This window comes from Anser brachyrhynchus, assembly GCF_964034855.1.
Source record: "Anser brachyrhynchus genome assembly, chromosome: Z".
In the NCBI taxonomy this organism is placed as follows: Eukaryota; Metazoa; Chordata; class Aves; order Anseriformes; family Anatidae; genus Anser; species Anser brachyrhynchus.
This window is the reverse complement of record NC_137697.1, coordinates 13,931,525-13,958,796: the sequence shown is the minus strand read 5'-3', so window position 1 is coordinate 13,958,796 and position 27,272 is coordinate 13,931,525. Positions and strand designations below refer to the sequence as shown.

Here is a 27,272-nt window from a genome sequence, read left to right as displayed (position 1 = left end):
GAAGTTAGCTGTGTCCTTTGGATTATTAAGGGGATATAAAGACAAGAAATGGCTTTTCAGTGAAAGTGAAGCTTTCCTTTCATGTTCTGTAATCTAAAAATAGGGATTGTGCATAGCCATGATTTTTGCAACAAAGCAGATTAATTTTCAGGGTGTCTGGAGTCTGTCTGTCTGGGCAGTTTGAAATTGTGGCAAAAGATTGCCTTATGAATATGCTAAAAATTGCATGCACTGATCTGTGTTTGCAGTCACATCCTCTACTTTGTACAGTTGCATAAATAAGAATCAAACAGGTGATTTGTAAATGGAAATGGTATTAGCAATATATATTATTCTTAGTAATAGCATACAGCTGTTGTTACTCTCAGTATTATTTTCTTGAAAGTGATGTAGATTGTTTCTGGTTTGTCTGCAATTTGCCTTTACTAGCAGCTGGACATCTACGCTGTATTAGAAATTACATTTCTTTTTGCAGGATAATTATCTTTTTCACAAGATGACATGTTACAGCAGAAGGGGGATCAGTCTGTTCATCGGGTCTTAGACTTGTTTCATTAGTGTTAGGTCAAAAGCTTGTCTGCTTTTCTTAGACTGGTAGAATATTGCTTTTGCCTATGAACACGCTTGCACTGTAGCCTGAGGGTATTACAGATATAACAGTGTTACTATTATGATTGCTATTGTAAATAGTTCGAGTCTGTTTTCTAAAGACATCCTCCATTTGTTTAAGAATAGGTATATTATAAGGGAAGAGGTCATACAAGCAGGTAGCAGATCAAATAAATTCAAGGAAATGCATCAAATGCCACAAAACTTGATCTGTTATGAGTTAGCTTTATGAGGGTGAAGGACCTTTATAATTCTCTCCATGACTATGTGTCTGTCTTTGTTTTTATGTTTCTCCGCACTGTAAAGTTGAAAATTTTTGCTCAGGTATTGAAGTTAAAGTGGCTTGCTGAATTCCACGCTGCTACAGCTTCTGTATAATTATAGGCTAGTGTTTTCAACATGCTTTGAGATTCTTTATTGATCTGCATAAAACTGTAGATGTTGGGAAAAGTTGTTCTATAGCATCCTGTACATCCTTTTATATAAATAGCCCTTTTTAGATCATTTTTATTTTATTGCAATGTTTGTATTTGTATCACTTTGATTATATTCCACACAAATCTTGAAACTATTTATATTCTGTAATATGTAGGCCTTTAAAGAATGCCACTTCATTTTTATTAGCAAGGATTTCTATAGCACAAAACTGAACTACATTTTAATGGTCTTATATGGCTAGGTCTTATGTTATCAAAGAGGAGAAATAACTGTAGTGTTTAAAAGATACTGTAACTTAGCACAATGGTACATTGGTATTAATGTGTATAAATTCACATATTTCTAAAGGTAGCTTTCAACTAACTACATACATTAGTATCTTAAAAGCCATTCTGGGACAATATCTTTTAGGGATCATTAAGATGTGAGAAATGTCTCAGATGCCTTGCATCCTGGAAAGTAGAGGTTACTTATAGTGTGTTGTAACTAAGATTTTAAAATTCTATTTCTTGTATTGTTGCAGCTGCCTGTGTGAGTGTTGGCAAATCTCTTGTACCTCTCTTTGCAGCAGTATTTATTCCAAGGCTTCCCAAACTTGCAACTTCCATTTCTTAGCTAGATTTAATACTGTCAGTTAAAGCTGCTGGCCCACTTTGTTTCATTCAATCCTTTTAATGTCCTCTTTCAGAGCACACAAAAACTAATTCAAATCATCACAACTTACCATGTAATTATTTTACTAAATGTTGTATTTCAGGTCAAAACATGACCTACCCTTTTCTTGTTACCTTATCTCTCTGAGGAGCAGTACTCCTGTCTGCTTTCAGTATTGTGGCTTCTTGTTGAAGGCAAGCTTGTAGTTCAGTGCTTGGGTCTTCCTAAGTCTAAGCTATGTGAAATATATCTGCATGTCCTTTTTGCGATAACTAGACATGGCAGAAGAGAGGTGCTTCACAGAACTGATTTCATTTGCAGCTGTTTCAGCTAGCACAGGGAGACAGCTGAAGGACAATATGGCCATTGGTCATGGCCAACACAGGTTCATGAGGGGAAGGTCCTGCTTAACGAATTTAATTTCCTTTTATGACAAGGTTACCCACCTAATTTACTAAGGGAAGCCAGCTGATCTAATCTTTTTGGATTCCCCAAGCTTTCAATACAGTTTCTCACAGTATCCTTCTGAACAGAATGTCCATCACACAGCTTGACAAATACATAATGCAATGGTTGAACAATTGGCTGACAGGTTGGCTTCAAAGGGTTGTAGTAAATGGGGTTACATCAGGCTGGTGGCCAGTCACTAATGGGGTTCCATAGGTCTCCATTGTAGGGCCAGTTCTCTTCAATGTTTTCATAAATGACTTGGATGTAGGACTAGAAGGTGTTTTGAGAAAGTTTGCAGGTGACACTAAATTGGGAGGAGCTGTTAAATCCCTTGGGAGTAGAGAGGCCTTGCAGAGAGATCTTGACGAATTAGGGAGCTGGGCAATTCCCAGTAATAAGAAATTTAACAAGAGCAAGTGATGGATTCTGCATCTGGAACAGGGCAACCCTGGATATTTGTACAGAATGGAGGAACCCTGCGGAAATGGATCTGGGGGTTTTGGTTGATAGCAAGCTGAACATGAGCCAGCAGTGTGCCCTAGCAGCCAGGAGGGCCAACAGTACCCTGGGATGCATCAAGCACAGCATTGCTAGTCGGTCAAGGGAAGTGATTGTCCTGCTCTGCTCTGCGCTGGTGTGGCCTCACCTCGAGTACTGTGTGCAGTTCTGGGCACCACAGTACAAAAAGGACATTAAACTGTTGGAGAGTGTCCAGAGGAGGGCGACGAAGATGGTGAAAGGTCTAGAGCAGAAGCTGTCTGAGGAGCAGCTGAGGTCCCTTGGTTTGCTCAGCCCCGAGCAGAGCAGGCTGAGGGGAGGCCTCATGGCGGCCTGCAGCTCCCTCACGAGGGGAGCGGAGGGGCAGGCGCTGAGCTCTGCTCTCTGGGGACAGCGACAGGACCCGAGGGAACGGCATGGAGCTGGGACAGGGGAGGGTCAGGCTGGGGGTTAGGGAAAGGTTCTGCACCCAGAGGGTGCTCGGGCACTGGGACAGGCTCCCCAAGGCAGTGGTCACAGCAACAAGCTGTTGGAGTTCAAGATGCTGTTTTGGACACAGCTGGTTTGATTTTTGGGTGGTCCTATGTGGAGCCAGGAGTTGGACTTGATGATCCTTGCGGGTCCCTTCCATTGCAAGTTATTCTGTTGTTCTGTGATTCTATACACTCTTGCTCTAGCCACTGTGTGGCAGCATGTCTGTTCCCTCATTTGGAAAATTTCCATATGACTCCTGGCACCTCTTCAAAACTCTTCAACATCAACCAATTAGCGTGGTTCTGCATGTTAAATTTTTCTTCAGTTCAGCCATTTTTGGAATTGCCTTAATGTAAACTGCTACTCTTTATCACTGTTTTTTTGTCACTTTCTTTTTTTTATTTCCTGCTACAAAAAGGACAGGGATCTCCTGGAAAGAATCCAGCAGAGGGCCACAAAGATGATATGGGGCCTGGAGCATCCTCTCTATGAGGAAAGGCTGAGACGCCTGGGTCTGTTCAGCCTTGAGAAAAGAAGACTGAGAGGGGATCTTATCGATGTTTACAAATGTCTTAAGTGTGGGAGACAGAGGGATTTGGCCAACCTCTTTTCAGTGGTTTGTGGGCACAGGACAAGGGGCAATGGCCACAAAGTAGAGCACGGGAAGTTCCGCACCAACATGTGAAAGAACTTCTTCTCGGGGAGGGTGATGGAGCACTGGGACAGGCTGCCCAGGGAGGTTGTGGAGTCTCCTTCTCTGGAGATATTCAAGGCCTGTCTGGACGCCTACCTGGGCAGCCTGCTCTAGGGAACCTGCTTTGGCAGGGGGGTTAGACCCGATGATCTCTTGAGGTCCCTTCCAACTCCTACAATTCTGTCATTCTGTGATTTCAGGATTCATTATTTATTATAAAATATAACTTATTCATTATTTTACCTATTTTCTGTGCTCCCTTAACTGTCAGATATGGTTTCCTCACCTCTCTGATGTCATTCTGCTTCATCCTGGCCATCTTAGTCACTTATGTCATGACAAAAATAATACTTTTTATTCTCCTCAGTTCACTTTCCTTTTACCTTGTACTTGTTTCTTACTGTTGCTTTGTTCATTTCCTCCAGTTTTAGCACAGAGTATTTTAACTTCTGTAGTTGTTTGTTGTGGTGGGTGTGGTAGTGGAAAAGTGCATGTGCACAGATAAAATGTTTTGAGGTAAGTTGTATGCTAGAATCTCTTTCTCTCAAATTCCCTTAGTAACTACTTTTTAAAGTACTGTTCACGCTGTAGTGACTTTTTATGTCAGCAAACATACGCTTCAGCTTACAAGTGATGATTTGCTGTTCCCTGGTAACCTGGCTGTTGTAGACTTGAATTCTTTCTCATTTTGTCCTACTGTGAATTTTTGTGAAGTATGTTTGTCTTGTAGCTTAAAAGTGTAGAAGGTTGGTAGCATATCACCACTGTTGGTAGTTTAGGATAGTTTGCCTTTATGGAACTCAGTTGTTCAGAGCATGGATCTTTCCCAGAATCCAGGGTGGATTGCTGGCAGAATTTTTGCCTTTTTTTTTTTCCTTCCTTTTTTATCCATTCCTACCCCAGTAACTACTGCTTAAGAAGCCTAGAACTTTTTCGATTATGGACAAAAGTCAGTCTTTATAACTGCATGCATTTTCCAAATGTGGGAGGTTTTGTTTTTTAGCCAGGCCTGTGTTTTGTTAGAGTTCTCTTGATGATCTGCTTACTTCATTTTGTTGTCATCTTGGGTTATATGGAAGATACGCCAGTGCATTTGTCTGGATTATATAATCTTAAATAACCTCCATGGCATATGGTTGTACCTAGAGGCCTGACAGAAGGTGATAGTTCGATTCCTAGCGTAGTCTCTGCTATGACAATCAGACTACGTGCAGAAGGGGAATGTGTCAAACACAGCAGTGTTGTGGGAATCATTAAAGTTCTTTGCCATGTTCACTTCTTGTCTGTATGTGGGAAAACAAGATGGGATTTGTTGTGAAGGTGAATCAACAGAGACAGACGATCATGGAACAATGAAAGGAGAGTGGAATGAGAATATATAGAGTAAAAGTTGGCAAAACCTTTTGATAATTGATATCAAGATTTGTGTTTTAGATGTTTTGCCTTGCTGTTGTATCACAATTTTTTTTTTCTTGGTTATTTTCTCAAATTTATTGGCTATGGAAGACAACAGATATAGTAAGAAAGAGGGTCCTAGGTGCAGGTTGGATCAGTGCTTTTTGTAAGATGCTAGATGGAGGTGAGTCTTGGTTTCAAAAGTTCTTAAAGTGCTTTTTTACTCTAACATCTCTGAAGTTTGAACAGGAAGGTAACTCTGAAAGGAACCAAATGGGAAAATCCACATCTCTACACACCAGATCAAAAAGCAGAGCCTACGGTAGGATGAGAATCCTAAATTTCTGGCAGTGGCTGTTACAGGCTAGAATACTGTGAAGGTCATGAAAGGGAGTTCTAAACTAAACACCTCAAGAAAAAGAAAGTTAAAATGTGTCCCCAAAAGAAAAAGTTGCTCTGGACTGAGCTATGCTGAGCTAGTGGAAATGTGAAGCTCTGAGACTATCGGATAATGAGCAAGAAAACCACAATAAAAAAACTGAGGTTTTAGGTGTGTGCTCTACTGAAGCTGTAATGTAATGTGAATTAATTTTATATAAGCTTCTACCCACTAATAATAATCTAGTGGATGGTAAATCAGCTTCAGGTAGAGAAAAGGAGTAAAGCCCCTAGTAAGTATGAAAACTGAATGTATTTGGAAATGTCTTTGAATCTATTCGTCATAATGCTTGTATTATTCTGTCTGCTTAAGTTCCTGAATCTTGCAGCTAGTGGCTTAGTTTTCAAACTTTGTATCAGATGTAAGCTAATTTTTTTTTAGCAGGGTAAACTGTGGTGTAAGACATACACACAGACACACACAACTAACATTCCCTAGCAAGTTCTAGACAAGTAATCTAGTAGTTCTGAATCACGATGCCTTGCGTTGTGACCTGCTACATGCTCTCAACTCATTGACGTGTGCGTTTTAGTTATGACATTTAATTAGCCTTCTGCTATCTTTACTGTTGAAATTCTCTTTTCAAATTCTGTACTCCAGTGCAGGAAACTGTTCCCCAAAAAGGGAAGATGTCAGCAATTTGCTCTATTTCTTGAATAACATTGCAAAGAATGCTGTTTGTTTTCATGTTGTGACTATGTCACTTTTCTGACCTTCAAGCTTTCCTTTCAAGGGTTCTTTAGGTAAAGGCAGGTATGCCAAGTGAGCTGACACCTGTCCTCTCTTACCACACAGTTGTAACCATGGGATTCTGTATTTTTAATCTCCCATTCTCTCTGTGCTAGAATATTTTTGATAAAAACCACTTTGGTTATATTTCAGTTTGTGTATTGCCTACTTACTGTAACAACTACTGCTGAGAGGGTCTTCTGCTCTGAATAAGGAAAAAGAATTCAGTGCAGAACTGAAAAGGGAGAGTGCATAGCAAATGCTGTGCCAAAACTTGTATTTATGTATGAAAGTTGTATGTATGTTTTTTAGTTTTGTATACTCAGTATGTTGAACTACTACAGGCCTTTGTGTTGCTGTGTAGGCACCGGACACTGTAGTCCATAGCTCTTAAATGGACTTCAGTTACTTTTTGATGGTTAAATCATTGTTTTGAACTGAAAACATTAGTTATTTGAAGAATTATCCTTTGATTCTTGGTGGAGCTTTTCAAAAATTATTTGGGATACAAAAAAGAAGCATGTCTGTTAGAGGGCTTTTCAGGGACTGCTTAGGGTTTGTCCGTGTTTAAATACTACCTTTTTAAAGAAGGCATTAATTGAGAAAAGTGCTTTATCGACAGATGAATCAATGGATTAATGTGTTGCTTATGCAAGATTTCATGGCTCAGATTGGTAAGGTGTAAGAAGCCTCAGAAACATTCTGCCTTTCTGCACAAATGATTGTGGTTTTCATGTTCACATGACAGAATCATAGCAAATAGGGCTGAAAGGAGTGGGAGTCATCTAATGCATCCCTGGCTCAGAAGACGCAGGATGGGCTATGGCCAAACCAGCTCTGACCAGACTGGTTCTCAGAAAAAGCCTTAGCAGATTCCATAATCTTCTCCTTTAATCTCTTCCCTAGCTCAACTAGCCTTACTCTTCTACATGCTGTTTTTCTAAGATGTAGCCTAAATCTCCTGTTAATCTCTCTTGCTGCAGTTTAAGCTCTTCTTTGTTGCAAACAAGGACAAAAGTCTGTTCCTTTGTTGTTTGAAAGTAATCACATACTTTTTCAGCTTTCTGAAAAGTTAACAGATTGGTCATGCTGTACAGAATCCCAAAGTTACAAATAGAGTGAGGAGTTATGTCTTGTGGCAGTTTACAATTGAAAGATGCAGCCATGTAGCTCCCATTTCTTCTTTTGCTTTATTTGCGTCACTAAAACAGGGATCAGAGGCAGCTTATTAATTTCATGCTGAACATACTGAATTACTTGCTGAGGATCATTTACTGGGTATGCATTCTGCAGTCAAGGACACCTGGAAAAGACTCTTAGAAGATGAGTTAACCAAGCTTTTGCTTGGTTAAGCTCTATCTTATTGAAAAATAGAAACAACGTAGGTATACCATTATGTTCCTAAAGCAGCAGGAGAAACTATGAAACAGATGCAATGTTTTTTTTTTCTTTTATCTTACCAGTTATGACTCAGCAACTCTTTCTTGGAAGATGCAATTTTTTCATGACAGGATTCTCTCCCCTGAAGATTAGTGTGCTTTGAACAAAAGAGGATTGTACAGGTTTCCATCATATGGTCTTTGGTTGACAATGAGTCTGAATTGCCAAGAAATCCACAGACTGTGAGAGATCTGAGACTTTAACTTTTTGTATTACTTTTAGAACAGCTAACTCCAGTGCAGCTGTTAGCTGTCTTCTTTTGTGCCACTGTACAACCCCAATATACAGATTTCCAGGTTTTAATGTGATTTTTATGGAATGTGATGCTTTTTCTGTATATAGGTTTTAAAAAAAAGGTAAATTTAAACAAATTGTAACTTGATTCATGTTTTGTTTGCATGCCACTGAAGAACAGCAGCTGTTAGCTCTAGGACTCTTGTCAGTTGATTGAGGACAACCTAGCTAGCTGGAAAGGTAGTCTAGTAGAACTATTTCTTACTTGGTTGAGCTTTTAGGAAGAGGCAAGAACTGCGGGTTTTCAGTGAAAGTATGCTTTGTTACTTCTTTTAGAGAAGTTAATTCACTTTCTGTGCAGAAGCATTAATACAGTTATGGTGATTAGACTGTAATACTAAATAATTGGTGTTTGTTCAAGTGTTTGCTGCTTCATATAAAATAAATTAAATACTTATTCACCTTGCTGTATTCAAGGGAGTAAACAAAGTACAGATTTCAAACCAATTAAGGTGGCTGCTTTTCTACTTACTGTTATTTGCAAGGTTCTGTTTAGACTAATCTGCAAGCTAAGAAGTTTCTCTTCTGTCTCAGTTGTTTGCTTTGGAGTTTATCCAAAATGCACTTGCTGAAGTAGTTTCTCATAGCTTTCAGAAATCTACGTTCCAGTTGAAAAAAAAATATATTAATTTGTTTATATTAATCTAGGTACATCATTTGTAATAGAATTCTGTGCTCTGTCAATCTAGGTTCATGTAATAAGTGATGAATAATGTCTATTTTAAATTTTCACAGATGCCTTCAGTAACCATGGAATGTACAATCAGAAACAGACACTGCTGTCAGAACACCAAAAAATACTGAGAAAACATATATTTCCAAGACACGGATTTTTCTTAAAGAACAAGAAGCTGCATAGTTCAAAGGACACGCTGAGTTAGATCATCCTCGGAACTCTGAATTATGCTCAGCTTCAGCTTTCAGTACATCTGTGTTCTAATAAGCTCTAATAAAGTTGAGGGGTGGCAGTCAAAAAGTGTGTTAGATAGACCAGCTAATAAAATGGATGTTGTAACACCTGTTGAACAGATAGCTCTGGGATACTTACAAGTTCATCATCTTTTAAGTGATCTTATTGAAAAATAAGAAGTTGATGTCATACACAGGTTCTGATGGTGCTAGTAAAACTTTCAGCCATACATCACGGGTATATGCAAATGTAAAAGGTTTTCTACTGGAAGATCAAGCATTAATATTTAGGGGTCATTTCTTGTTGTCTTTCATAACTGAATGTTGGCATAATGTTAATTTACAAAATTATTAGCAGTTTTCTAGGTTTCTCTTTAAGTAAGACTGTTAAACTACAAGTTATCATCTGTGTTTAAATTAGTAGTTCAATAATCTATTTGAAGTTTAAATAGTAATTTTTTTTGGAGGGCAGTTTCTTAATGTCTCACTGATTTTTGAATTGCCCCTATGAGCTGAAGAGAATCAGATACTAATACACATCAGAGAATATGATTTTCAGTGCTTTCCATTATAATGGAAAATCTGACTGAACCATCTGGATTTGAGCTGGATAGCTGTGTTTAGGAGACAAGAGATTGTGCAGCTGGATTTAGAATCTCCTGAAGTGGAAATGCCTATGTACAGCCTCTGAACAGCAGTTCCAAAATATTTTATGTGGTGGAATTAATGTCTGATTGCTGTATTTTTGCAGAGAAGTTAATGTTAATTCCCTTGTTTAAAAAAAAATAAAAATCCCAAATAAACAAGCAGAAGTGGAATGAAGTTCAGAGCAAAGAGAAACAGCAGCAATATGTTCACAAAGGGGAAGAAAACAATTCTTTTTTTTGCCTGCATCATGGAATTGTAGAATGTTCAGAACAGGGTAAAACCAAACTCAGAAAACTGAAAACCACATCAATGAACGCTAATTTCCAAACAATAAATTTGTTGGCATCTTTTTTGAACAGGTTTAGTAAATAACTTTTTTGGGGGTAGGAGGTTGTGGCTTCCTATACAGTAGAATTAAAATAGAGATTGATTGTATTGCTATGGATTCAGCTGTCTTTTGTATTTAATTTTGAATGGCATCTTTATTTAAAATTAATACAGAGTATACAAGAGTCAGCTTCTTTTGTGTGGTGCCAGGTGAGAGGATTATGCAATCTGAGCAGATTGCTATATGAAGTTTTAGGCAGAACTACATCAGTAAATGTGGAAAAAAGTTAAATTTTTAGAACTCAGTGTCATAGAAAAGCTTTTTCATAAAGCCTGAAAGCAGAATGCAAATTTCAGAATGGTAGTTAAATAAAATGAAATACATTTTACAGTGATTACGCCATTGAAGTAATTTAAGAAAAAAAAACATTCTGTGTGTGCTGAGGAGTTAACTGTTTTGATTGTGTGCTCTTCAGATGTTTTTTTTTTTTTTTCATTTTTATGAGTTGATATTTTTTTTCTTTAATTCCTTTTGCCCTGCCAGATAAGGCTTGTTCCGGTCTTATATATATAGTATATAATATATACTTATATAATAATATATATCTTATATAGTATGTAAGTTGTACTTCAAGTCATATTTATTGTGGTGAAATACAGGATTATTCTAGTGTATGACCTTGTACTTGGTCAGCCAACGGTACTGATTAATGAAATTAAAAGCAGTAATATATGAGACTATAAAGATACCATGCTAGTAGGTAAATACAGTCTCTGTATGTGGTGAGTATCTGTGCCTGTAGTACCTGCCTTCTGTGCAATAAAAGTGCTTTAGGACTTTTAGGACCTGGCTTCTTAGGCAGGGTTTTCAGAATGTAATACGAAACAAAACTGGTTAGCTTTAATAGTTTGTCCTCAGGTTTCAGAAAATAGGAGTAAATCTGTACTGTTCCTTTGCTGACTAATTTATTTAATTGCTGGCCATTGTCTCTTGTGCTCACTTAGTGTGGATGAGGGGTTTCCACTGGTTCTTCTATCCTGCTCTGCTTTGCATGAACTGTGGCTGTTTCATTTTTGACAGCAACCTAACTGCCCTTGCATGCAGAAGGATGCAGATAAAGGGGAAAGCATGCAGTCTCATTAAAGAATAACTTGAGTTATTAGCTTGCTTCAAGCTCTAAAATACCTAATACCTCGTTTAGGGACACCACACACGTGTATGCTGGGACATCCTTGTAAGGCAGTGCGAGAAGGTGTACTTTCCTTGCAACGCTGGTTTGATGATTATGAGCACATCAATGTAAGCCATAACTTCTTGAAGCAGCCTGACCCCTTTTGCCAGTGTGTATAGGTGTCCAAAGTGCAACTAAAGTTCAATTATATGGCAATGCACTGCTGCTATGATTAAGCCAGAAAAGAGCACGGTTGTCTCTGTTGCCCAGTCCTATCTCCTTCAGAAGCTGAGTCGTAGAAACACACAGAAAGCCCTAAAAAGCACTTTTGCAGAGCTGTTGCTTGATGAACATAGCCTTCTCTGGCAAAGCTTGTTTTTGGCTTAGTCAAAATATTTTGATGAAGTTATGTAGAACTCTAAACAATAACATGGCTATTTTTTTCTATAGTTCAACATCCCTTTTATATTTCTTTGTTTAAAGCTTGAAACCAACCACTTCATGAGGAAATGATAAGGATGGCTTTATTTTTGCCGTGGAAATCCAGGTTGAAGGTTCTGATTTGCTGTACAGTGTGAATTGGAGGATATAAGTACTGGGGCCCTCCCTCTTTCAGCAGAATCCTTTTTAAAGCTTTACACAAAGGGGTCTACAGAACATGAACTAAACTTTTTTTCCTAAATGGCTAAACAGGATGTAGATATAAATAATAATTCAATACAAACTTATTTTGCTGGAGTTTTCTCACACACAACTTCTTGTATGTTGAGAAATGTAGTTTCCTTTTAGAAATAGTTCTTTCATTAGTTTCCGGACAGTGCTTAAGATAAATTCATAAAATTAATAAAATAAAGAAAAATTAAAATAATGTTCCAAGGTGGTATAATTTCTCTATGTCAGCAGTAGCATTTCAAGTTTTTAATAACAGTGAAGTACATGCTATGTTACATAAAATTAGATTTTCACCTTTGCCTTATGTAGTTTTTCTGAGGCAGTAATAGGCCATACTTTTCTAAACATGAAAACCAAAATCATCCCATGTGTCTGGATTTATGCATGATTTTGTAATCTGATGTGTTGAAAATGCATTATTCTTAATCAAAAATTAAGATTTTTCTTAACTCTGTCTGGAATATTCAGAATGGTTGAGCAAAGAGGTGATAATGTGCTTGAGTAGTGACTTTTTGCATATGCAGATTTAATAAAACAACTCTGTAGATTCTCTTTTTAGATCACTCCTATTCAACAGTTGGACACAAAACCGCTGACTGTGGTGCCCCCAAAATGTCATGCGTGTCTGTTTTGACAAATACCACTTTTTTGACCTGAAATCTATTTATTTTTGTTTCATTTAAATGTACCTGTCTAGTTTTACAGTGATTACAGTGATTTACAGTGTTCCATACAGCCAGTTTCTCTTGCTGACCTGCACGTTCAAGGTAGCAACGGGGAAATACTTTTTGTAGCTACCACTGACAGAGTTTCAAGGGCAGTGGCAGAACGTGAAACCACAAATAATTCTTGGTTATAAGCTTGGCTCTTTGTTTAATCTTTATCTTGGAGAGGCTGTCCTACCTTGAGGGCAAGCCATGGTTGATAAAACCTTCTGAAGGAAACAGTAAAACCCAAGATTGCCTGTCACAGGACAGTTGGGAAATACCTTCATATGAAGGCTGGAAAGAAATCCTTGTTAATCTTGTTGATACTAGGTTATTGTTACCTCTTGTTCAGGCAGGCTGGCTCTGAATCACTGGTGTGTCTTCAGACTTAAAATACACTGGAAATGAACTTGAACTTGTTTTTTTCTAAATAGCCTTTGTAGTTAAGAACCTGCCTTTAAGTGTGTTGGTATAGAAATTTCTTTGACAAGTGGCAGTCCCGTTCAGCTATTTTATTCATACTGTTTCAAGTGTGAGCCTGTGTAAATCCCTTTTGTCAGTGGAGTAGTTTGTACTGTTTCTTGTTTTGAGTGGTGTTACAACACAATAGGCTTTGTTTATTTTTATTCTTTTATATTCTTCCATAAATTCGTGTTCTCAAATTCTGTAAAGGTAACTAACTGCCTTTCCTTTGAAATGTTTCTTTTGCCACTTGTTTGCCTTTCCCAGGTAAAATTGAGATCATTCGCATAGCATTAGTATGCTTGGCTAGCCATATAGGTGTGCTAATTTCCTGTCTAATTCTTTCACCTGTGGACCATGTTATCTCAGCAGAATTGATTTCTGCATCTAGTTTGGACTAGTTTTTAGCACCTGTTTCTTTCATGTGAATATCTGAATCAGTGAGTGGTGGCAGGATCACCTTTTTTGTCAGTGCTGATAAGGGCTTTGTGCTTTGCCCTCTGTTTGCTTTGCTTGGTATAATAGATTGATCTATCTATTTACTTTTGCATGTCAAAGCTTTTGCTTCACTCAGTCTTTTGGTTTGATATAATATATTTCAGCCTTCTACTTGTCGGACTGTGTCTAAATGGCAGGTCTGTTGTGATACTCAAGCTAAAGTGTTTTGTTTGTGGACCAAAATCATTGTGCATTACTTCACCTCTGGCCCCAAAGGATGTATGCATGCAACATGCACCCTCCTTCCCCCCCCCCTTTGCCTTTTCTCGGATGGCTTCTTTTTAACTTTTGTGACTCTTGTGCTTGCTTTTTTCTTTTTTTTTAAAGTGCTTACCTTTTTTTCTTCTTTGAAGTCAGTTTCTTGTCCAGGCTCTGAATTGTGAGGCTATACCTTCTGCAAGCTACTGACTGCTAGAAATTCTCTGTGGCTCTCTACCTGTTTTTTTTTTTTTTTCCTACCATGTTTCTTGACTGTTTTGAGAAAGAAGTTGTTCATCAAAGAGTTGTTCTGGTATTGGCAAGCTCAAAACATTGGCAATTACTTCTTTTTATTTTCTGGACAAATGCTGTTTTTCTGTCTTTGGAATTTTAATACTGGCAATCTTTATTCTGTGATGGGGAACTGGGAGATGATTTGTAGTGCAGTGTTTGCCAAGGGATGGGAGAACACGAAGTGAATGTTCAGTTGTCCATCTCAAATCTTTATGTGGATATCTGCTGTTGCAGAAGGTGGAAATTAGTGACTCACTAACTTAGTCCTGTGTTCCCAACGGAAAGTGGGAAGTGTCAACATGATGCTTAATCTTGAATTTACAAACAGTGTTTTTTACCTTGTTCTTAAGTTGTGCAGAATGTCTCTGAAGTTTCTGTCCTTACTCACAGCCTTTCAAATGTGCAATGTTGTTAGGTTTTCTTCCATTAATACTGAGTAAAAACTTCTCTGAAGGGCTATGGCTCTCAGAAATTGGTAACTGAAGTTGTCAAGGAATGAATGCTGATATGCCTCATATCCATGAATGCTGATAATTGTTGTCGTTTATACATATACACACAAAATTACACAAAAGTAATTTAAATATATATATGTTTTAAGTAACTTTTGTGTTTTGGCATTTTATCTTGTCATCTGTAGGGTTTGGGGAAGAACACTCTTCTAAGCAATTGTGTTTTTTTTTTTTGTTATCCTTTTCTGACGTGCTGGGAGAAGAACACTGAGAATGGTGGACAATGATCTCTGTATTCTTGGATGCTTGTCTGGACTCTGGTTCATGTGGCTGGAACTGACTTGACTGGTAGATTTGAAATCAAGATGTTTTTTCTGAGGTCAGACTGTCAGGTACTTGTTACTTCTTCCATTCCCAGTATGCTGGGAAGTAATTTGCTTACTGGGTAGCATATTTCACCTACTTGGCTCCCTGAACATAGAGCTCAGGCACTGATGACACCCTGCACATTTTCATTTTGTGGTATTTGATCTCGTCTCCTGATGACTGAAGTATATTAGTCCAACTGAAGCCCTGGGATCTGCTTTATAGCCATGTTTGGGTAAAATTAATGGCCTACAGGTTAATGCACTGAATATTCTGGTGATCATTTCCATCTTGCAGCTACAGCATAATTGTACTTTGTTTGGAAAATTAGTACCAGAAGCAGTGATGATACTTGTAAGCAAATTACTCGGCTGAACATGATTCGTTTTTCTGCTTGAGCTCCAGTCATTATTTTGCCTAATGCTTGTGCATTGCTAATTTGACTGTTTCATACTGTGTATTGTTAAACCACTGTCTGCTTCAGTTGTCTTGCTGCTCACTGTCTGTGCTGCATGACTGGTCACAAAAAATGCATCCTGCAGAGCTTTTCCATGAAGATTGCATGCTTCTTTAACATGAAGATGTTGACTGATGGCTGTGTGACGCACTACGGTGGCAAAGCAGTCTTTGTTAAACCTCAGAAGAGACCGGCACTGGCAGTACGTGTGGTTTCGTGTAAAATTACTAAGAAAAATCCCATGAAATTTGGGAGCGATTATAAAGCACTAATTTTGTGCATGAGGAATGCTGATGATTGTGCTATCCCTTCCAGGAGCACAGGTTCGATATTGAGATATTGTGTGGTCCTTCTCTGCATTTGGTTTTCAACTGCACGTATAGCTATTAAATATTGGTAGTTTCTTTTTCCTAAGCCCTCCAGGCCTTTTCAGAAATTTATAGAGAACTTAGAGAGAAAAAAAAAAAAAAAGCATTACTTTTTCTCCTTAAACTTAGACCAGTGGTTCTCAAATTAAATAAAATTTGGATTCATTTGGTGTTCTGTATGACTGTATCTTTAAATAGTCCTATCTGTTCCCCACCTCTGTCTAATGAGAACTTACATTAGTGAGAAACAGCTGCAATTTCTGGATGTAGGTGTAAAAGTTCACTACCTTGTCATGAAGTGGCTGAGCTATCACCAGCAAATGTATTTGGTTAATTATTCCCTGGATAATGTAAGTACTTCAGTAAGCGTGTTTTAAGTTTTAAACTGTGTGTTTTAAGTCTTGTTTAATATTTTTGTTTCTGCTGACTGACAGACTCTGGACATAAAAATTAATACTAAAATGCTATTTCAACTTTCATGAGTTTAAATGAGTGGGTATACGGAAATTTGAAAGACTGTGACATATGCTATGATACCAATATAGTAATTGGAAGGTGTAATTCAGTGCAGGAGTTGGGCTCTTATTGATGACATTGAATTGAGTGTTATACGGAAAATGTCAGACCATGCTTTTATATATAGATAAGTTTAGTTATTTAAACAGCTCACAAATAGATTTTCTAGATACCAGTTCAATGCAGAAGGTTAATGAAGCCCATAGGTTGGATATGTTGCTATTAAAAATAGATTATCTGTATTCTAAAGGAGAAACATGCACCCACTCAAAAATTAAATCCTTTGGGCTTTAGTAAATTTTAAATAAATGACCACTGCAGCATGAATGCATGCTAAATAAAATGCCTCCAAGTGCAGGTCAGAACCATACTAGAGGGTGTGTGTTTTGTTGAGTTACACAAATATTTCAAGGATGTTAGCTTGACATGCAAACTGAGAACCTGCAAAGCTGTGACTGTTCAGAAAAACAGTCATTGGGCAAAGCTTCCTAGCCCTGTTTTTTAGCAGAAAACCAGAGATGGAGGCAAAAAATGTAATAATGATGAAGTTAGATAAATAAGTGCTGTTCCTTTGTGTACAACTACTGCAAAATCTGGGACCCTTGTCTTAGAAGGGTGACATGAGAGAGGAAAAATAATAATTAGCTCAGAAGTGATAAATCAGATGCTCCTGGATGACCTTCTTTAAAGCCAAGGAGACATAACATTTCAGTTTATATATATTTTTCCTTTTAAGAAATGTTGCTTTTTCATAGTATGTAACTAAATTATGGGACATTTTTCTACAAAATAGTTGTGGAGTTAAGAAGTTAATAGCATTTGAAGGATTAATTTTTTTTAAGAGTAATATTGGCACCGAACAGCAAACATTTTCAGAGAAGACATTAAACCTCAGGTTTTAAAAGTATAACCTAGAAACAGTATTTCATATTCCTGTACGTGTATGATCATGTATAATTTACCTCTACTTTGTACATTTTCTCTTAGCAGCCACCATCAAACATTAGAAACTTCTATATAAATTAGCTTTTTGTTGCTCCTGTTAAAACAAAATCCCTAAATGCTATCCCTAAAAGCAATCAACTTTTGTGAAGTTGTAATCTACGTGTACTTACTCAGCCCCATTTAACATTTGCTACTCTCTCCTGAAGATTTTGTCTTACAAAAGACCCCAGGATTGAAAAACAAAACAAAACAAAAAAATATATATATATAAATACATGTATTTTAATACATATAACATGTGTTATATAACATTCAATATAATGTATATATTATATGTGTATATATATATAACATATGTTTATATGACACTTGATTCCTTCTTCAATAATACCTCTGTGTAGGGTCATATGAACTTCGGATCTGTCTGAAATGGATGGAACAATGTACGGATGCCCAGCTTAGCTGCTAGAATGCAGTTTGAATGCTCCTTAATCTACTTCATACAAGGTCAGCCATTTTAGCATAAAGCACCATCTTTGATAGTTTAGCCAGTAGTCTCTTTCCAGTGAAGCAGGTGAGATTCTTGGCATATTCCATTCCATTGATTCTGATATGTGAATAACATCCTTCATAAGAAGACTCATGTATCAAGCTGTTCCAGGCCAGTGGAAACTTATCTAAGCCATTTTAGAGGCACAGGACCTTTACACAGATGTTAGAACTGTGGTGGCAAAGCCAAGCTGTCATAGATTGGGAAATGTTACAAGCAAGTTAATCCTGCCTAATTTGCCTTCTGTGTTTCATGTGTGTTTTGGTGTAGTCTTTAATTACTTACATTGCTTTGTTTTCCTTCTTCCTTTTCCCCATAGGACCCATGAGTCATTCACTACACAGGATGGGTGGTGGTAATTTAATTAGCTTCTGTTAAGTATGTTTTTTTCCACAATTGTTAGATGTCTTTGCTTCATGTTCTTTTCTGCTATCTGAACGCTATTCTGAAGACAGAATTAGAACACAGAAATGGACATATTGGGTCAGACCAAATACATCCCTTGAACAGTGACCTGTTTTTTTACAATAAGCATAAACAAGTGTCTGTGAAGGAGTAAGGACAGGAAAAGCATGTGTGCTACTGTTACCTGACCTCTGACAAGTTTCTGACTTGTTCAGTGCAGGCAATTTCAGAGTTAGATGTGGTTTATGCTCTTACATCTGTGGATGTCAATGCTCTGAATGTTATCTGTTATGATGTTCTAGGTCTGGCTATTTCTAGTTTCTTTGTGAAGTCAGGCAGAATCCACAGTCGCATTTGGCAATGAACTGGTGGTTTTTCAGGTCAACAACCAATGACATGTAAAAATACTTCTTGTTCTTTTGAAGCTGCCTCTGATTAACTCAATTCAATGGCACTTAATTCTTTCACTTGAAGAGACAGTGTATAGTTATTTGATATCACCACCGTGTAGAACCTACTCGCAACTTTTAAAATTTGTCACGTTGCTCCAAAGTTGTCTTTCCAGTCTGGAAAATATAAGATTGCATAGATTGTGTCTTGAAGAGAAAGCTGTTTCATACTTGGTCATCTTTTTTGTCCTTTCAAGGAACCTTTTCCAGTTGCTTTACCCTTTCAGAGATAAAATGAAAATAAAAAATACAGTGATACATTTAAAGTGGCAACATGGATGTATACAATTACTCCATGGCATTTCCTTTCCACATTTCTAACACTTTATTTATTTTTTTGAGAACTATCTAGAAACAAGCTCCTGTTTTTATGGGGCTCTCAGAACTCAAAATCTCATTCCTGAGTCATATAATGGGGAGCTCAGATGCCATCAGCTTTTTAGGACTGCAGGCTTTTTCCCTTACCATGTAGATCAGTTTTTTGATTGTCACCTGCCATTCTGCTGTCTATTCAGTGAAAGCAGAATGTGCTCACTCATTGTGAGTGTCCCTCCATGTATCCTTAGTCTATACTGTTTTGAATAGCTAGATATTACCAGCAATTTCTGTCATCTCACAGCTCACCTTTTTCACAGCAGATCCATCACAGGTCCCTGAGATATTTCACAGGTGGCCTCCTTCCATTGCAGGAATTGATAATTTACTCTCATCCTCTGTTTCCCATTTCTTTACCAATTACTTGTCCATGCAAGGCTTTTCCCTCTTATGTCACGACTACTTGGTTGAGCGCGTTTTTAAAGTGCTTGAAGAACTTTGTAGAAAGCTTTCTGAAAATTCATTTTGACTATTCTTTTATGGGTCTTTCTGTGATGGTCAAGGCTGCTGCTATCTGGGCAGATCACAAATGCTGGATTTTATTTTACCGTGTGAGGTAATAACATTTCTTCAGTTATAAAACAGTGTGAAGAACTAACTGAAGCCTGAACTGAGTTCTAACTTAGTATTTGCTTCGACTCATTCTTTTTTTTTTTTCAGAATACATTTTTTTTCCCCCAGAATTCTCAACCTCATAGAACATGCCATCCACGCACTGTATGGTTCTATAGCAATGAGTAATTTTTCTCTAAATCATACTCCAGCTTAGTATGTTGAGTATCAAAAATAGCATCCGTCTTTTAAATATGTAAGTGTTACAACAGAGCCACTCCGTGGCAGATGCAGTCATAGAATTATATTTACCAAGCTGGCATTCGTCTGTTACTGATGAGAAAATCCCTTGCCTTGTTCAAATTTCTGCAACAAATGATGTTGCAGAGTCTACAGATTTGTACGACAGATGAATTTGCTGTGATTTGCCCTGTGTGAGTCAAGGATTGTTGCACTACCATTGTCTTTGCTGTCAAAAAACTTTAAAAGGACAAGTTTACATCATTACCATAGATGTTTCCTTGTCACTTCAAATTTGAGGTTAGTGTTTATGACACCAGCGGGTTGTTTGGCACCATCCAGCAGAGTATGTTGTGTGAAGAGTTCAGCAAAGGACAAATGCACATATTGATCTAAGTAATCAAATAGCTGAAGTGTAGCAGTGTGACACTGAAGTGTTTTAAAATTTTATGCACTGACTGTGCTCTTTTACTTTGGCCAGGATTTGTGTAAAAACATTGGTGTGCTGTAAATTATTTGTGCTCTTGTATTATGAACTACACATGCTCTTCTGAGAGAATTTGAGAAAAATAAAGTTGAAATATTATGTTGACATTGCTGGAGAACAGAAAATAAAATAGAATGTATAATGGGAAATAACATGGCCAATTCTCATTTTCCCACTGTTTTAGTACAGTGGAAAAATGGCTTGGAAAGAGAGGTGTGGTATGCACGTGTTTTTTTTTTTTTTTTTTTTTTTTTTTAGATGCATATCCGGAGTAGAACTGAATTTGATGGCTGTGTCCTGACATCCTGAAGTGAGGTCTTCTGGTCCCCAGTGGTCTTTGGTAGCCAGCAAATGCTGGAGTGTGCACAGAAGGTCATGGTAGCCCAGCCAGTCAAAAGGTTTCTGCCTGATTCAATCTTGCAGCTATAGGAGTGCAGTAAATTAAGGCTGAATATACAGTATATAATTGTCAATAGATAATAAAATACAGTAGATAGATAAATATCTGATTTACTGCTTCTGTGCTGCAGCAGGGAGTAGGCATGGAACAAGGGAAAAGGAATGGGCAGAAGGAAGGAAGTAGGGAAACTGAGATTTCATCCATCATCCCTCATGCTTCTGCTCATCGTGGCATTTATCCAGGGGGCGTCTAAAACAATTTGTAAGATTTCTTTTAACATTGTAGAGTGTATTAAGACTTGTACTGTTCCAGTATTACCTTATGTAAAGCTGTTTTACCACATGCAGTGATGGTGTTCTTCACTGATATGTTTTGAATACTTGAAAACTTACTGTAATTAGCAAAGAGAACAGAAAAGCAAGAAAAGTAGAGGAGGTTAGGAAAGGGAAGAACTGATAGGTAAAAATCTGGAGAGCAAATGTGAATAGCCTGATTTGTAGGAATGATCACATTCGACCATGTACATATTTTTGTACAAATCTTTTTTTTTTTCCATGTCTGTGGCAATGATTTTTGCCTTGGCAAGGGAGAACTTCCTATTAAGGGTGGCTTTTTAGGATCTTTTTAGTATAGGACAAATAACTGGCAGTACAATAGGAGAAGCAGGGAAGCGTAGACTTCGTGCAGCTGTAGAGGAAAGACAACCTTTTTGTTTGTTCTTAATGTGTTGACTTGTTGCAATTTTTTTATATGTAGTCATTAATTTGTCTGAGTGGAATTTTAAGTTCATGTGTGGATAGACTACATCTAAGTAAAGAACAGGAAGGTCAAACACTAAATCTTCCTTCCTCCCGTGGTCGTTCTCATTTTCACGGTAACATCCGTTTTTGCCCAGGCTGCGATGGATATATGTCAGATACTGTACCTTAGCTTGGATGAAGCGCAAGATGATGACTCACAAGTAGGGCTGATAAATGCAGTTACTATTGCTCTGCTTCTGGATCTTGGACACTCTGGAGTCTGGAGGCAGATAACCAGCAATAATTGATGCAAATGTTTGGAATCTGATGACTTCTATTGTAGTTTGAAAACATAATGTCCAATAAAAGGTAAATCTAAAAAAAAAAAAAACCTCTTAGTTATCAGGAATTATATTGATTTTGTGTTATTTGTTCCCCTTCGTAAGCCAGCCTCAAACTGTTGAGGACTTGTATGTTGTGGTAATGCTGGGTTGGAGTTTTCAAGGTTACTCTTAAGGGTTGGTATTTATGCAGTCCCTTTCACTTTTCTTTAAAATAAAAGACTCCTGTAAATTGCAGCTGTCTCAGAGTCCTGCGAACTGTTTCTTACATCTTTTCATCTGACTGCTGTAGAGATTGTTAGCTGACTGCACTCTCTCAACCTTCCCTCCCTCCTGAGGAGATTGGAGGATTAATGGCTCTTTCATATGCCACTTTTCATCCAGAGAACTTCATACACGCTACCAGGTCTTAATCAGTTTACTTGTACAAGAATCAAGTCCTCCATTTCTGAAGTTCAGTAATCTCTGGCACGAGGACTACACACAGCAAACCTTTTTAAAAGCAAACGTCATGGTTCTACTAATGAGTTGGGTGGTTTGAGGAAACTCTCTCAGGCCTGCATTGTTATTTAAGAGTTGTGATGTACCTCTCGCTGCTGCTGCTTTGACAATTTAATTTTCTAATACAGGGGCTCTGTTATCACTCTACATGCCAGCAGCACATCTGCTTCCTGTTTTCTGTGATCTAGATGAATGTAGGCCTTTTCATTTATACTCCACCTGTGTTAAAGGTTCTGTGATCTATGGACTTACTGTTATTATTTTTAATTTTTTTGGCCATATATTTAAGAGATTGAGTCTAGGTTTAGATCCAAAAAGCGAATGTGTTTTGTGTCCAGTACAGATTTTATTTGTATTTTACACTGCCTTCAGGTGAAACAGAACTGAGCTCTGGAAGATGAACTCTGTAACTGAGCTCTGGTTTGTCTCGTTGTTACTCTATTATCTGCTTGAAGAGTCATGCAGTTCTCATCATACTTGTGGTGAGGATAAGTAACAGGCAGTGTGATGCTACTTATGAAGGCCTCTCTTCCCTCGTCTCAAAAAGAATGGAAAGTGATAGCATTCAGGCTTGTGGATCCAAATTAATAGGCTGATCAAACTTTCCTGTGTTTTATTTTCATGCCAATGGCTTTGCAAAAATACTGTCAACTTAGAAATCGTATTTGTTGTAGAATTTTTGTCACATATTGAATTAACAAGTAAGACTTCTGTAAATGAAATGTTCAAGAGGAGTTTGCTAGATTTGCAGTTTTGTCTTGAAGCTTGGCAGGTAGACTCAGTCACAGAACAGTTATAGTTGGAGAGAATCATGGGGTTCTCTAGGCTGTCTTCACACAAAAAGCAATGAGGAGACCAGAAAGTGCAGTTTCTTTATGCAGTCTATCTTGAGAACCTTCAAGAATAGAGACCATACAGATCTTTTAGGCATCCTGCACCACTGTTGCCATGTGTGGGGCAGAAGGCTTCCCTTTATGTCTGGTCTGGACTTCTCTTGTTTCAGCTTATGCCTCATGTCTGTCATCCAGCCATCATGCATGGCTGTGGAGAGTGTGGCTCCATCTTCTCTGTGACTGTCCCATAGGCAGGGGAAGGCTGCTTGGAGGTGCCTCCAAACTCTACTTTTCTGCAGGCAGAAGCAGCCTTATCCTTCAGGCTCCCCTCACAGGGTAGGTGCTCCAGCCCCTTAGCATCTGGTGGGCCTCTGCTGGGCTGTCTCTGCCTTGACAAAGTCTCTCCTGGACTGGGGAGCCCAAACCAGAGGACTCAGTATCTAGGTGTGGTCTAAGAAGTGCTGAGTTGAGGCAGGATCATCACATCCCTCCATCTCTTGGTTGTGCCACATGCTGCTGGCCTTTGCTGCTGCTGGCCCCAGGTGGTTCCTGTGCACTTCGCTGTCCCCCAGGGCTCTGGAGACTTCTCCACAAAGCTGCTGCCCAGGCCTGCAGTGCCCAGCCTGGAAAACTGCCCGGGGCTCTGCCTTCCCAGGGGCAGGGCTTGGTGTTTCTGTGGGCTGAGCTGCACGAGTGCTATTCCTCCAGCCTGCCCAGCTCCCTCTGTGCTTGAGTAAATTAGCTGGTTCCCCCAGCTTGGGGTCACCTGTAGACATGACAGGAGTGGCTCCTCCTAGGTCACTGATGTTAAGCAGAACAGGTCACAGGTGGGATCCCTTTGGTACTCCACATTGTCACTGGGGTGCAGATAGCGTACAACCAAAACTGATGCTTCCAAGCCCAGTTGTGTAACCAGTTTTGCCCATTTAAGTTGTCTACTTGCCTGGACTGTAATGTTTTTCCTCGTTCATAGATCTTGCCCCATGACTTTCCCAGGAACCAAAATTAGACTTAATCACCTTGCAGACATCTGGACAATCCTTTTGGCTTTCTCTGAAGATGGGCATGGCATTTGCATTTTTTCACTTGTCGGGGACCTCTTCCACCTCAGTCACCATCAAGATGAGCCAGCACCACCTTCAGGTGCAGCCCATCTGGTCCTGGGGGCTTCTGTGGTTAGTTTTCCTCACCTAACCCCCTGACTATGGTCTCGTGTGATGCTGCAAGTTCTCATGTATAGTCTGTGGGTAGTCATTTTGGCAGAGCAGTTGTTTTAGAATCACAGAATATCCCGAGTTGGAAGGGACCTATAAGGATCATCAAGTCCAACTCCGGGCACCGCACAGGTCTGCCCAAAATTTTAGACCACGTGACTCAGTGCACAGTCCAAACACTTCTTAAATTCAGACAGGCTTGGTGCAGTGACTACTTCCCCGGGGAGCCTGTTCCGGTGTGCAACCACCCTTTCTGTGAAGAACCTCTTCCTGATGTGCAGCCTAAACCTCCCCTGCCTCAGCTTGACACTGTTCCCGTGGGTCCTGTCACTGGTGATAACGGAGAATAGGTCACCTGCCTCTCCACTGCCTCTTGCGAGGAAGTTGTAGACTGCGATGAGGTCCCCCCTCAGCCTCCTCTTCTCCAGGCTGAACAGGCCTGGTGACCTCAGCCGCTCCTCGTATGTCTTCCCCTCTAGGCCCTTCACCATCTTTGTCGCCCTCCTCTGGACACTCTCCAACAGTTTCATGTCCTTTTTGTACTGTGGTGCCCAGAACTGCACACAGTACTCGAGGTGAGGCCGCACCAGCGCAGAGCAGAGCAGGACAATCGCTTCCCTCGACCGACTAGCAATGCCGTGCTTGATGCATCCCAGGGTACGGTTGGCCCTCCTGGCTGCCAGGGCACACTGCTGGCTCATATTCAGCTTACTGTCAACCACAACCCCCAGATCCCTCTCTGCGGAGCTGCTCTCCAGCATCTCGTTGCCCAGTCTGTACGTATAGCCAGGGTTGCCCCATCCCAGGTGCAGGAAGGGAAAAGGGATTAAGTTTCTTAAATGTGCAGGGCAGCAGAAGAAACTAAGGCATAGCAAAGATGTGAACTTAAGTAACTTCTATAACATAAACATTTCAAGTTTGTTTTCTGACTGCTTATCATATTCCCTTAACATTGTTGTAGTCTTTAAATTAAATAACATTCCTGAAATTCTAGAACACTAAATATAACTAAAGTTTATAACAGGTACAGATACTTAGGATACCTCATTGCTGGGTTTAAATATGTGAAAGCCAAGGTACTTATTCGATCATCCAGACTGCTTTCACTTCTTCTTGTGAAGAAATCTTTAATCTGTGTCTTAACTTTTCTGTTGTCTGATACTGACAGGTGAGACCCAAGAGTTCAGTCAAGAATTTTTAGAAGCCACGTTAGTAAAAACTGCCTACTTTCTTTTTGTGTGACTGGAGTGCGAAGTGCTTCCAGTGGTATATATAGTATATTGCTTTGCATGCTCGTCTTGAGTTCACCTGGACATCCCACTAGGTTGAACTGACTTTCTGTAGTTGGCTTTACAATTCACTGTTTTGTATGGGACTTCAGTTATGGATCTGTTCTGTTAGGAAGTGCTTAGGAAACAACAGCACTAAGAAACCACTTCAGACCTTAATTAGCAAACTTTTATTTTGTAAATTAAAATGTTGTACACGGGCAAATGCAACGGTACAAACAGCATTCATCAAGCAAATCACCTAAGTAGGCTGCGCGAACACCAGCTGCGTCTTCTAAAATGCCAGTTGCTTATCATTAGTAGGCCACTGAGGCTGCAGTTTGTAAATTTTCTCGGTTCAGTGTGTTTCTGGGGAGCTTGTATGAACCTGCAAATAAACAAAGAAAGGTTTTGCCTCCAAGCCCGAATTCCCGTCGCGTACCGTGTCTCGCAGGAAGAGCGGAGCCCGTGCCCCGCCCCAGCGCTGTAGCGGTACCGGGGGGGGTGCCTGTGCCCGGGGGTGCCGTGCTGCCGGGGGGGTCCCCAGCTGCCGGAGGTGCCGCCGCCTGCGCTCCCTGCCGGCTGCTGCGGGCCGTGCAGGCGGGCGCCGTTCTGCGGTGCGCCGCCAGAGGGTGCGTGCAGCCCGGCGTGGGGAGCGTGCCGCGGGCGTTCGGTGCCTTGGCGCAGGCTGCTCAAACCTTACGGTGAGCAGCCTCTTCAGTTCACCGAGGGAACCCACCGGCCCACGCAGGACGTACGGGTCTCTTAATTTACCGTAGGGACTCTTCTGTATGCCTGTGAAATGTAATTACGTGTGTATAGCCCAGCTACAGCTACACAGTGGTTTGAAAACGTGTAAAGGTGCAGGTGATGAGGATTCACGTTTCAATATAGACCTTATATGCCATCTTATTAAGAAATCACTGCTTGCAGACTTGCCAGCATCCAGAGCAGCTGCTGGGAGACTGTATAGCTTGATGTAGAGGAAGCAGGAAGGAAAAAGGAGTAAAATCTAGAAGTAAGAGTGTTCTTAAGCTAAAGAGAGCAAAGATGACCAGCAACTGTATGTACAAAAGAGCATGGAGGTTGGGGATAGGTCAAAATTGCAGAAAGCAAGAACTAACTTGGGTTATTTTTTAGTTCAGTTGGCTTTTTTGAAATGGTTTAGTATACCATGGATATCAGGTAGTTTCTGAGCAGTGCAAATTTTGGGTGTGTGGCTGCTGCAGTCAGACATCTGGGATACATGATAGTAATGAAAAATTAACAGTTCATTACTATCATGGCAGAGGGACATAGAATCTAGGAACAGCAAGGCAACCTTTCTACTTGCAGTCCACAAAATTCCTAAGTTTTTGTCGTGTGGTAAGCCAAGAGAGCTACCCTCTACTGTGCTGTTGCTTATGACATCCTGCAACAGTCTTCCCCACTGTCAAAAACAGGATGAAAAAGGAGGAAGGAGAGTGCTAGGGAGAGTCTGTCATTCCTCCCACAGTGATCTGTTCATTTGCTGTTGCTTTGCAAATCTGTACAGCTGTTAAGCTCTGTATGCTTTGACTTGGTTTTATTGTTTGTTTTTTTCTAATATGATTTTTACAGAACTAAACTGCCTGTGTCATGTGGGTAATGCATAGTAGAGCTGTAATTCCCTGTAGCACTTACACAGGTGATAAGAACATAAAAACTGCCATGCTCTGAATTTGTCCAGCTGGGAGCATTGTCTCCAGCATTCAGTAAAAACAAACCAAAAAAACAAACAAAACAAAACAACAACAAAAAACAACAACACCAAAACCAACTCCTGTAGCGAAC

General features: G+C 39.4%; 1 protein-coding gene across 18 annotated transcripts in view; it reads left to right on the top strand.

Moving 5' to 3' along the window:
• ARL15 (ARF like GTPase 15) overlaps nt 1–27,272 on the top strand; it is a 216,847-nt gene that overhangs the window by 17,966 nt on the left and 171,609 nt on the right. For 2 of the 18 annotated variants that reach the window (XM_080574567.1, XM_080574582.1), the window contains one exon: nt 8,850–14,845. The exons of the other annotated variants lie outside the window; for them this stretch is intronic. In XM_080574567.1, the coding sequence (XP_080430693.1) occupies nt 14,756–14,845 (90 nt within the window). In that variant the 5' untranslated portion in view covers nt 8,850–14,755. The remainder of the gene's footprint in view (nt 1–8,849; nt 14,846–27,272) is intronic. 18 annotated transcript variants of the gene reach the window in all.